General features: G+C 54.2%; 1 protein-coding gene across 1 annotated transcript; it reads right to left on the bottom strand.

Annotated features, from left to right (window-relative positions):
- Window positions 1-7160: 7160 nt before the first annotated feature.
- On the bottom strand, window positions 7161-9840 carry FOXL1 (forkhead box L1). The gene has a single exon (XM_008702790.2). The coding sequence runs from the start codon at window positions 9471-9473 to the stop codon at window positions 8436-8438; it is 1038 nt and encodes a 345-aa protein (XP_008701012.2). The 5' UTR covers window positions 9474-9840; the 3' UTR covers window positions 7161-8435.
- Between the last annotated feature and the right edge of the window lie 2450 nt (window positions 9841-12290).

Raw genomic sequence — 12290 nt, forward strand, 5'->3', positions numbered from 1 at the left:
GTTAGTGGGCACTCGCTGGTGGATAGCTGAAGAGCGCCTAGCGACCGATTACAGAAGCCGCTTGGTACAAGCCACGTTCCCGATGGCGGGAAACACGCACCCTCCCGCCGCTGCTCTCGGCACGTCCCTACATGCGTGTGCTTCCTCCACCCCGAGCGGAACGCTGCCCCGTGCAGCGGCATCGAGAAGGCGTGAAGGAGGGCGGGAGCTTCAGGAACAGCTGGCCTCCGTTTCGGACTCAGATTCTCCCTGACTAGGTGCTCCTGGTCAGCCTCCCTTTCCAGCAACCTCGATTTCTCTCACCCATCAGGCAGGAAGACTGCAGGCAAGCTCACAGGGTTGTTGAAATGCTCCAGTGAGATGATGTGTGGCGGAGATGATGTGGCCCATACCTTCTCCCGGGAGGGGAGAGCGATGGAGCCTTCAGTAACATCAACAGCTGGTCTGCTTCATTCAGCCCCAAACCTACTTTTTTGTTTCTTCGTGCCAAGTGGTTTTTCTGGATAATCCGGGCACTTGACCTCAGACCTTCCCTTACTGATACCGAAACCACTGGTTCCTGAACTCAGCTGCACACTAGGACCATCTGGAGAGGTTTCTGACATACCATCGGGGGCTGTGACCCCGCCATCAGTATTTTGTAAAGCCCCTTCCAGGGCTCAGTCCAGGTAGAGACCCACCGAGCACAGCGGACAGCGGAAGTCCCGTTGCTCACCGGCAGGTATTTCCGTGACAGCTAGAAGAATAGGAACGTACACGAAAGCAGAACTTGGGGTCTGGCATGGCTCGAACACAGAAGCCAGTGTGGCGCCCCCATGACCCGGAGGGAGGGGACAGGGAGGTCATTGAGCAGGTCTGTCAACCAGCCATTACTTGGTGGGGGTCTCTGTCCCCAATCCCCGGTGCCAGAAATGAAAATTAGATTGCAGAATGACTTAAGAATTCTTGTACGAAATGAGTGTCTCTCACCTCCCTGGACATTTCTTTGTTCCTTCCTGTGATTCTGTAATTATATCAAAACGAAAAGTTTTAATAAGTAAGTAAGCAAAACTTATTTGGGCTCATCTCCCTCTGTTGCTGGGCTGTCGCAGTGAAGGGGTGGGCCTTACAGAGGTCTCTGTCCCCAGCACTGCGTGTGTCCCTGCACAGAGAACGTAGAGCAGCTCCGCGGTGACCGGGCGATGACGATGAGGGTGTTGGCAGTGACGAAGCAAAAGGCAGTGTATACACACGTATGTGCGTGCATGCATGCGTGTGCCGTGCACCTTTGCCCATCCAGAGGGACCTACCAGAGCAGCCTCGAAGTGCCAGCCTTCTGGAATCTCCTGGAGGTGGGATTGTTACAGGTGATCCGGGGATTACAGCTTTGCTCCAGTACTTTCCTGCATGGTCCACATTTCTTCCGTGAACACGTAAACCCCAACGGCAGCTTTAGTGCAGGGCACTGCTTCCCGAAGTACAGAAGGACAGCTGAGGTCATGGAGAGAATCCAGGAGTCTCTTCCCATCACGTAGAAACCGAGCACAGTACAGACAGGTGAGAAGAAAGCATGGGATGGTCCTTCGACCCCCACAGACCAGCGCGACAGCCGTGGCCCCTCACCGGTGTGGCTCTCAATTCTGGCTGCTGAGCAGACTGGCCCGAGCAGCCTTTAGAGACGCACCGTCCGGTCCCACCACAGGCCCACCCGATGGGGGTCCCTGGGGACGCGACACTGGCCCTGGAAGGGGCCAGAGCTGCTGGCAGCCCTGCAATAGAAAGGGTGGGCATCACCGCCCCCGGCATCCTTCTCCTCTCATGTGGAAGTCCAGCGAACACCCAGAACAAGACAAGACGAGCCATGGAACGTGCTAGAAATAGATTTATTTCTCTTTAATCCTCACTTCCTTAAGTCACTGGGTGGCCCTTCCTCAGACACTGGGGTGCCCTCAACCTGACAATGTCTCCCACCCATGCCTCGTGGAAGGAAGAAGTCACTGCCAGGGGACTCGGGCACCAGCGGGAGCCCCAATGTGAATTATTCATCACAACCCCCCCCACCACCATCAGGCTCCCAAGATGGAGCCCACAGTGCCGACTCAAAGTCCAAAAATGTGGGAAAGTTTATTTATTTCTTTAAAACATTCCTGATTTGTAATGTGCTTTCTAAAAATGTTCTAGCTGACCAAGCCCTTGCTATATTTAGCCACAGCATTTAAAGAAATGTCCCTTACACTTTATAAGGCGGGCTATGAAACCCAAGAGTTTAAGGAACACTGCTCCTTGGGCCAGTCCCGTTCTCCCCAGGAGAGGGCTGGGGCCTCTGCTTGGCCTGCAGGAGCAGCCCTGGTGCTGAGGGCAGAAATACAGACTTGCATTCATTCCCAGGGCCCTTGGGTTCACAATGGCTAGATAGCGGCCCTGGGAAGCCCCTCTGAACTCCCACGTGAAGCGAGGAAACTCCAAAAGGACCTTGTTCTCTTCGGCCCGCGGAATTGGCTCTCCTGTGGTTTTCCTAGGACCCCTCGCCATGCATCGTGGCTTATCCTGCTTCTGGTTTCATGTTCAAATGGTTGGAGCCTCTCAAGAGGTGTAACGGGGCAATGAAGAGACGAAACCGCGTCCCAGCCTACCCAGAGAAGTCAGCCCCAGAAGCCTTGTGCTACCCCCAGAATTACAATACGTGAGCAGAGCTGTCGGGTCCTGATTTCATTGCACAACTAGGAAGGCACAAACGGGCCCTAAAACCAGAGTGTTCCGATGAGAGGCTCACTGTGTACAGGCCTCCCATTTACTGAGCGCTTTCCGTGTGCAGGAGGCATCATGGTGATCGCCATTTTGAGATGGGGACCAGGGCAGGCCTTGTTTCATGAACTTATACCCATCATTTTACTTTACCCCTCAGGACAGATCTGTGAGGCCGTTACCGATGCTATCCCCATTTGTACAGATGAGCAAGTTAAGGCACAGAAGTGTTAGGTCACTTTGCTGAAGTCACACAGCAGAAAAGGGCAGAGCTGGATAATTCACTTCTGCCTGGTGGGCGCCAAGGACACACTCTTCACCCGGTTAACATACCCCTCCCCAGCCCCACCCCAACTCAACCTACGGAACGGTAACAAGTCAGTAAGGGAGTAATGAGAGGAATCCTTCCGTGCTGGTGGGTGTGTCTAGAAACACCCGGAAAAACACGGAGTAGTACATGGTGACCAGCTGCCTGGGAAAGTGGTGACGCCAGCACGCTGGAGAGGCGTGATATTTCTGATATTTTACATTGCACATTATGAGGACCTGAGTCGTGCTTTAAACTTGGTGTTGTCCAAGGGGACGTGGTCCTGTGGACACCAGAGTACCCCTCCGCCCTTCCCACAAGGCTTGACCTAGATGCCGTCCTGGGGCCCAGACGCTTCATTCGTGCCCCACTTCCTCTGCACTCGGGCTGGAGGATGCCCTCACCAGTGTGAGGTCCACACAGGCCGCAAGGAGGAGACTGCACCAGCCACAGTCAGGACACTTTTAGTAAAAGGCGACTTTGTTTTAGATTCTCAGTGAACCGAGAGATACCCAGGTAGAGCCATTCACAGCCCCCAGCAGCTCAGGCTCAAAGCTGTGAAGGCAGAGACTGTATGGCCAGGGACAGCGCCTCTAGGAGCTAAGTCCAGACCCAGGCCCTGCCTCCTTAAGAGGGTCTCCGATAGGTCTAGAGTCACTGCTCTTGGAAGCTTGGCAGGTGGGAGAGTCTGATCTCCTGGAAGGCCAGCGATAGCTGCCAGTGTCGTCCAAGACGTCCTAGTCTTGGCTCTTGGACCAACAGTGCGGTTCGGACAGTTTTCACGACTGGCCCTGAAGGAAGGACCCACCCTTCCCCCCCTCCCACGTGCTGGGCACAGTCTGTCTGCCCCGCCCCCACCCCTGTGCATTCTCAGCCCCTCTTGGCCTTGTAGGTTGACCCTATGTACTGCTTTACCTGGGCTCCCTTACAGGCTGGACTCCTAGCAGGGTCAGCCAATCAGAGGTATCCACATGAGGCTAGAAGGCAGGAGAGGAGAGAGGTTGGGGTATTGCTCCTCGGCTCCCACCTGTGCCAACACTGTGGCTGCAACCACACTCATCCCAGCTCCCCATGGAGCTGCCCTTCCCCTGCCCCCCTCAAACAGTCCCCCCACCCTAGCCTTTTCCATCGGCCCATGTAAGTGGGTTTCTGTTTCCTGCTGGATCCCTGATTCTCATTCCTTATGGAAAAAGGTTAGGAGCATGTCTTTGCCCCACCACCTCCCCTCTGCTTTCCCCCGTCACCGCCAGGGTAAATAAAGACAACGGAGTTGACTATGTACACCCCCAGGACCTAGAACACGTTTTCTGGTTACCCCCCTTCCTTACAGCAGCCTTCCAGGGGCAGAACTGAATCTCGCACTCGCTCTCATCTGCCCACCATGCTGTAGACCCTGGGCTTGAATACACATCGGGCCTGTGTGCCCCTCCCGCGGTCTGCCCAGCGAAATGGGCTTTGGATGCCATTGGGAGAGGCAGAGCCCTCGGTTCTGCCCGGCTTCCACCTCCTCCTACTGCTCACCTCCAGGTTACTGCACACGTGTATGGCGTCTGCCCAGCCCTGGAGGACCCCCAGTCTGGGGTTCCTGAGCAGGGAACCCCTGGATGAGGACAAGTGGAGCAGAGAACTTGCCGTTTAGTATTCAGACATATTTTTAAGAACTGCTTGAGATGTGGATCCAAAGAATTTTACCTTTCCAACAAACCCATGCACTTTATTTTTAAACAATGAGCTTTGCTTATTACCATGTGCATTTTTTACCCAACGGACCCAGCTCTGCTTCCCGCAAGCAAGACAGCTCCCATGAAGATGGCAAGTGCACGAAGTCGTTGCTCTCCCTGGAGTGCCTCCCGCTCCTGGAAACGTCACCCGCGTCTCTGATGTTACCAGAGTGACATCACGCGTGGCTAGTTCCTTAAGCCGCACGTGGCTACATGCTGACCGCACTTCGTGAAACGGTAAAGACCGCATGTGGCATTCTTCACGGAGAGATGCAATTAGATCCAAAGTGGAATCTCAGCCTGTTCAGGTTCTGGAAAACCTTTGGAGGCATTCGAGACCCAAAAGGGCCATTAGCTGCTACAAGAGCCAACCAGCAGCCAAAACCAAAGCAAAAGGCCTTTGCAAAGTTCTCTTACCCTTGCGCAAGCCGTAGAAGTAAAGGTCTCGACGTTGGTGTGTCTTCCAAGATTCTTTAATGAAATCTTTGTTAGTTTCATTAGAATAGTGCAAAACCCAATTTTTCCCGGGCTTGAACTATATGGAAAAAGAAAATCTTTCTGAAGGTATCAATACTTGGATTAATTTGAAAGGATTCAGCGCTTGATTTGAGCCCATCTGTCCGCGTATATGCAAAAACAGATGAACTTCTGCGCATTCCTGTGTACAGAACATAAACACACACACATACACACGTGCACACATACAAATACATGCGTGCGTATACACACCCACGTGTACATATATACACGCTTCTGTCTTTATCATTGCACACGGTACTCCCGCTATATCCCCATTACGATCAGTGTATTCATCAGTGTGTGTGTGCATGTGTGAGCGTGTGTGTACGTGTGTGAGCGTGTGTGTGTGTGTGTGTGCGCACTGAGCTCTAACCAAAGATCGTTTTCAGAAAAACAGTCTTTTCCGTTTGTTTAGAAGGGAGCACAGAGGAGGCCTTCAGATTGCATAAGAGTAGAATGATAAGGTTGCTTCTGGTTTGCCCTAAATACGCAGGAGAGTTTGCTCTAAGTAAGAGTAGAAACCATTTTTTTGGTCTTACTGATCTACAGCTTGGAGCCCGTGGTTCAATCCGGAGCCCTGGCACAGCTCTGTGCATTGCTCAGACCGACAGGTCCTCTTTTTCTTCAGTAGGAAGGAATCTTCATGGGACTGTAGGGATTCCATAGACCCCGTCACCATACCGTCCATCCCCCTGAGCCTCCCCAACCCAGATGAATGCGAGGATTAGGTAACAGAGTTCCTCTTCATGTGTGTATAAACACTCTTACAAAGCAGATACGTACTCCTGCCTTTTTTTCCTGAGCCATAAAAATAATGTTTATATTCTACTTCTTGGAATTTTAACTCTAAAATGCCATCTCTTTAAAATGACAGGATTAGATTATTGGCTTCTCCAGAAAACAGCCATCGTAAATTAACAGAACGCGTGAGATAGCAAGTCAAACACTAAAAGGAAAAATTAAAAACATAACCTACACCGTGGAGTTTCCATGATGTTCCGGCAGCACCCACTGGCCCCAGGCTTCTCTGCTCTTACTCTACGGCCTGTGGGAACCCACCCTCGGAAGCCGGAGCCCCTGAGACACTGACAGAGCTCCCACATATAATCCCCGAGTCCTCTCTCCTGGTACACTGTGTGCTTATGCCCCCCAGTCATCCACTGAGCCAGTCATTGAGAGGTTAATGAAAAAACAGTTTTATTCACAGAGGCTGAGACTTCGGGATAACAAAAACCCATGACAGCCCTTCCACCGCACATTACACATTGTCGGTTAATCACGGTGAACCTGGATCTCAACAATGGGATCTCATCAAAGTTCTTAAAATCAAGGACACTGTGCAGCTCACCAAAACATTCCCACCAGCCTGGGCCGAATATGCTCAAGGAAACTTATGGGTCAGTAGCACATGGCTTTAAGAATAAATTCTCAGAAAGTCAACTCTGTGCTTACTAATTATTAATAATTATGCTTGTCTGCAATGTCCTTTTGAGTATATTAACCAATAGGCTCTCTTGCTATAAAGTTTGTGTTCATTTTTATATAAGTCCTGGAAATTATTTTGAAAGTAATTTTGAAGACCTATTGCAGCCTACCTCCAGAACTCATGACTTACTGTGCCTTTCCCACATCAGATAAAGTTAAAGTAACCTGGAGGTTCAGGAAATTCAGTTTCCCTCCCAAGGCAACCCAAAGAGAGATACTGTAAGAGGTTAGATGCACTTCCCAAAAGTTCCAAGCTGAACTGGGCTATAAAAATCTCCATCTTCTTAACCAGATCTTTGTTGCAGAACCCACGCCCCCCCCGCCCCCCCCCACCTTCCTGCTCCCCACCCCCCAGATTTCCAGTCACCTCCATAAGGTGTTTATTTAGCTGCAGGCTCTAGGCCCACCCGGGTAGGGGCTTGGAGGGAGGAGCTGGGTGCAGGCTGGGATGTCATCAGCTGGGAATGTCTGAAAGAATCCTCTGACCGAGCCTCCTATTCTCTGGGACCCAGAGAAACACCCTCCAGCAGGCATGACAAGACTCCCTTTCTCGGTCCAGCATGACCCATCTCTCCTAGTATCTGCCTTTTGTGTTTGTTTCATCCAACCTTTTTGATTAAAGGTGCTCTTTACTACACAATTCTGGAAAATGTAGCAAAAATCAAACCTAGATCTTGAAAAAACATGCAAATGGGAAATCTTCTGTGTCTAAGACACCTCCCCCCCCCACACTTCCGGTGTTCTCTGCTATCTTTTGATCTTAAAACCAAAAGCAGCAAGACAGGACGCCTGCTGATGTTGGTAACATGTCTTGGAGATCCCGGGTACTGACGAGCGGGCTATCATAATGCAACAAAATGCTATTACATACAGTGTGCTTTCTTAATAGAGGTTGTTAATACAGACATTTTCACAGGGCAATCGTGGTAGTAAAGAGTCAAGCATCTAGCCAAAGAATATAACATATTCCTTTTACTGTCTAGAAAGAAAAAAGAGAGAAATTCTCTACTTAAAATACAAGTGTGGTTTCTTAGCTTCCACCTGGACATTGGTTGTAAATTCTCACCAGGCCCTGCATCTCCCAAAGAACCTGAAACACAGGGGTCACTGCCAGTGTCCCCACAACTAGACTTCAGGGACAAACCCAGCTGCGAACACCCATCACCCCATGGATTCAAAGCCAAGGCCTGACCCACAGCCACAACCGACAACCGAGCTGGCCCCAGTCAGACTGTGGCTCTGTCTGAAAGCACCCCACTGCGTCCCTCGGTCCTGCACCCCCGTTGTCTGGGCCGTTGCTGCTCTGGAATGAAGGACCTGTGCTGGGTAGTGGAAGATCACAACCTTAGACCGCCCTAAGGTCAGGGAATTCTCCTGCTCTAGCGGTAGGAGGTCTGAGATGCCCAAGTCCTAGTCAGGCAGGGTCTTTTAAATCTCTGACGGTGCTCCTGAAAGCTGACCTCAGAGGAGGCAGGCCACCGTGCCCACCTGCGCACAAAAGTTGGTAACACTTCCCAGGATCCACACGTTGCAGAAGAAAACATCATTAAAAAAAAAAAAAAAAAAAAAAAAAAAAAAACAAAGACCAAAAAAACGCGGCTCCTTCCCCCAGCGGTGGGACCTCTGGCCGCTCGCAAGTTCAGCCCAGGGTAGGGGAAGGACCCGTGCCACCGCTGGCTTTACTGGAAGTGAAGCACGGTGTCGGGAAGCTGCAGAGGGAAATAGGAGAGGAAAGGGATCCCGAGCTGGTAAAAGCCTCCCTGGACATGCGGGTCGAGCATCAGGGAAGCGTTGAAAGGCGGTCGGAGGCTTGAGGTGGTGGCCAGAAGCGAGGCACCCAGACAGCTTCCCGGCCCCGGCTTGGCGCTCCCGAAGAGCTCGCCCCCTCCAGCGGGCTTCTGACCCTGCCGCCCCGCCAGGATGCTGTCTATGCTGAAGCTCTTGGACTTGTCGGAGCTCTTCGGGGAGCCCTGGGAAGCAGGGCATTGAGGGGACCCGGGGCCATCCACCGTGCGTGCTGGCTGGCCTATGGCCAAGGCCGCTGCGCCCTGGACAGTGTCGCCAGCGTCCTCCTCCGGAGATGCGGGCCCAGGCCAGTGGAGGGGCGCGGGTGGAGAGGAGCCATCCCGGAGGGGCGAGGGGCGCACGGGCGCTCCCTCCTGGTGGGGGGTCGCGGGGCCGCAACGCCCTGCCCCGCTTCCCGCCCGGGGCTGCACCTCCGAGCCGCGCTCAGGCGTCTCCGCGCGGGCCCGCTTGGCCTCGGGGGCCCCTGGGCCTGGCTTGGGCTTCCTCTTCCGGCGCCGGTAGTTGCCATTCTCGAACATATCCAGGCAGCGAGGGTCCAGGGTCCAGTAGCTGCCCTTGCCTGGACGCCCTTTCTCGCGGGGCACCTTGACGAAGCAGTCGTTGAGCGAGAGGTTGTGGCGGATGCTGTTCTGCCAGCCCTGCCGGTTGTCGTGGTAGAAGGGGAAGCGGTCCATGATGAACTGGTAGATGCCGTTCAGCGTGACCCTCTGCTCGGGCGCGTCCTGGATCGCCATGGCTATGAGCGCGATGTAGCTGTAGGGCGGCTTCTGGGGGGGCTCCGCCCGGCCCGACGCGGCCAGAGCGGCCGCGGGGGTGAAGGCCAGAGGCAGCCCAGGTCTCTCGGGGCCATACAGATAGAGCATGGGTGAGGCGGCCAGAGCAGGCAGCCGGGGACCGAAGAGGTGGCTCATGGCGAGCCGGAGCCGGCGCCGCGCTCCCCGCGACGCGGGCGACCCAGCGGCTTAGGGACTGCGCCGGGCGCCGCGAGGGCCCTCCCGGGGAGCCCGCGGTGCGTCTGCCTCCCGCTCCGCCGCTCTCCCTGGCCGCTCCGTGCTCTGTCCCTTCATGGCTTTAAAAATGTTAAATAATTGTTGTAAGTTTGCTATTATATGTTGACTTAGCGCTGGAAAATAAATTGTCTATGATAAACAGTCGTTGTGCGCTCAGCCCACCCACATTAATTAAAATTTCATTGCTGAAAAACTCCAAGCTTTTCCCTCCACGTGTCTTTTTGATACCAGCCAATCGGTTTCGGGGCTATTCCTTCATTTGTTTATAGAATTAGTCTGTTGATAAGTCCGCCCACCCAAGTTGAATCAAGCTGTGTTTATTTGGAAAAATTTCCGGGCACCCAATATATAAACGCACTGATCTGATGTTTGAAATATCACGTCCACCCCTTGACGCTGTAAGCACACACAGTCAGTGAGGCAGGATGTGGACCGCGGTGGCTCCGAGCGGGGTCTGCGGGGCCAGGAAGGAGAGGTGGGGATGGGCGGGGGCGCAGGGGTGAGTTTTACCGCTGGCCTGGGGGAGCCCAGTTATGCGGAGCCTCCCACAAAAGGTCTTTTCTTCTCTCAGGCTTCATAGATGTGGAGATGGCACGGACTCCTGCCTCCTGAGGTCTTTGAAAGCTTTTCGATAATTTGGGTGGTGGGAGCGGCGTGTCTATCTGAGAGGTCTGGGAGTCTCAGGAGAAGAGGAGAAGAGGATGCAGCCCTCCTTGGAGAAACCATCAGGATGCCCTATGGGAGCTGGAAGTGCTCGCCCCTGGGGGCCTGGTATCCTGGAGGGGGCCAGCCTCTACCTCCAGGGCTCCCTGGGGACCCAGAAGAGGGCTCCAGGAGACCAGCTTCTCCGGAAGCCAAGCCACAGGGTGCTGGGGCGCTAGAGAGGGCAGGGGTACCTGGTCCACGGCTTGATTGAGGTTAGTTCTGAAATAAAACCGTTTGGAGAGGTCAGGGGGGAGAGGCTAAGGTCTCTCTGATGGGACTGAGGTTGCAAGCGAGGAACACCATAAAAGGGGAATTTGGCAGCTGTCGCGGGAGAGCTGGTATTTGTGAATGCGGGTCTCTTGCTTTATATTCTGTGCTTTCCTGTTTATAACAAGGAGGGGGGTTATAACAACTTTACAAGTGCACGCAGCTGGCCCGTGATTACATTAAGCATTTGGGAAGCCTGCTTGCTCTCCACCCCCCCCACCCACTCACCCTGGGGTGTAAGCGCCCCCACCCCTGTCTCATTTTACATTCAGCCACGTCATGCTTTGAATCAAAAACCCTGAATGATGCTGCTTCAGAAGGAAGTGTCTTCTGTCCCACCGCCGCCGTGGGGGTGGGGGCAGGGGCATCAGTGCCATTAGTTCCTATTTATGATCTCTGCTGAGTATTTTTTAAAAGAAAAAAAAAAACCACTTGGGGTAATTGAATTAGCGTTTCATTGAGTAAACCCTGTGGGGATGCCAAAGAAGAGAGGGAGGGGTGAGGGTGGCAGGTGGGCGAAGGAGCGGCCCACCGCCCTGCTCTGCAGGAAAGGGAGCAGGAGGCATTGCGGTGCATGGGGCCGCAGGTCAGCCCCGGCCGCTGTCCCGGAGAGGCGACATCTGCTTGCAGGCGACATCTGCTTGTTTCCCTGAACAAGGGAAAGACGGGAGAATCCCATGCCAAAATGGGGAACCCATAAAGTAACTCGTATGTTCAGGGGTTCCACATAGCAGGGAAGTGGGTAAGTTTGACACACGCGAAAGGAAGTCAAAGTCAGGGTCGAAAAACCGGTTTGGGTGCAGGCGAGGCTTGAGGGAGAGCCAGGCCAGGCGCTGGGACACCCCCGGGCCTCCCTTCGGGGCGCTGCATTTCTAACTTAGGCCAAACGTCCAGCCCAGCTTGGCTCCGGCCTAGGTGTTGAGCCTGGCCCTCTAGCTGGGAGGGGGCGGGGCGCTGTCCTCTCTCGGGATCTCTGGCTTTCATCGGAGCACCCCTTTCAACCCTGGGGTGAAAAAAATACCCCAATGCTTGAGCGTATACAACCCGCGGTTCCATAGTCCGCTGGGTCACCCAACCTCTCCAGACCAGCGCGCCCCGGCAAGCTCAAGCTTGGATCTAGCTCGAAGTCCAGCCTCAGCCCCCGCTCTAACAGACCCAGAGGAGGACACCAGTGGGTGTCACTACGCACCAACCCCTGCGCCCCCGGAGCCCTCCCTGGAGCTCGCCCGGCACCCGAAGTCCAGCACGCAATCCCTTCCTCTCCCGAAAGGCGCGCCTCCGCAGCGCTACTTCTAAACTCCAAGGCAAATCTGAGCTTGAATTCGTAAGATAATAAACACCGCCCAGTTTGGGCAGGGGCCGGACGGAGGCGGAGACCGCGCGGCTGGTGGGCAGGGCACTGATAGGAAAAAAAGAAAAAAAAAAAACCAACTTCTGGTCGCGGTCTGGAGAGGCACGTCCAGCCCCGCGCGTTTGCAGATTTGCAGCATCTCCAGGAGGTTCCTTCTGGCCTTAGAACTGCGTGGCGCTCCGGCCCGGCTCCCGCGCGGGGTGGAACCCTGGGCTCCCAGGCCAGGAGTCTGTAACTTGAGCCTAGGAGGAGCCCGCTGTCGGAAGGAGCCCCGCGCTGAGGCATGTTTCCGGGGAGCGCAGGGCACCAGCCTCTGGCGTCTGAGTGCGGATGCGCCCTCGTGCGGAAGCTCGGTGTGTTGAGGCCCTATCTGAGGCCTGCTGGGGGGGGGGGGG

Source organism: Ursus maritimus, unplaced genomic scaffold (assembly GCF_017311325.1).
Source record: "Ursus maritimus isolate PB19 unplaced genomic scaffold, ASM1731132v1 scaffold_19, whole genome shotgun sequence".
NCBI lineage: Eukaryota > Metazoa > Chordata > Mammalia > Carnivora > Ursidae > Ursus > Ursus maritimus.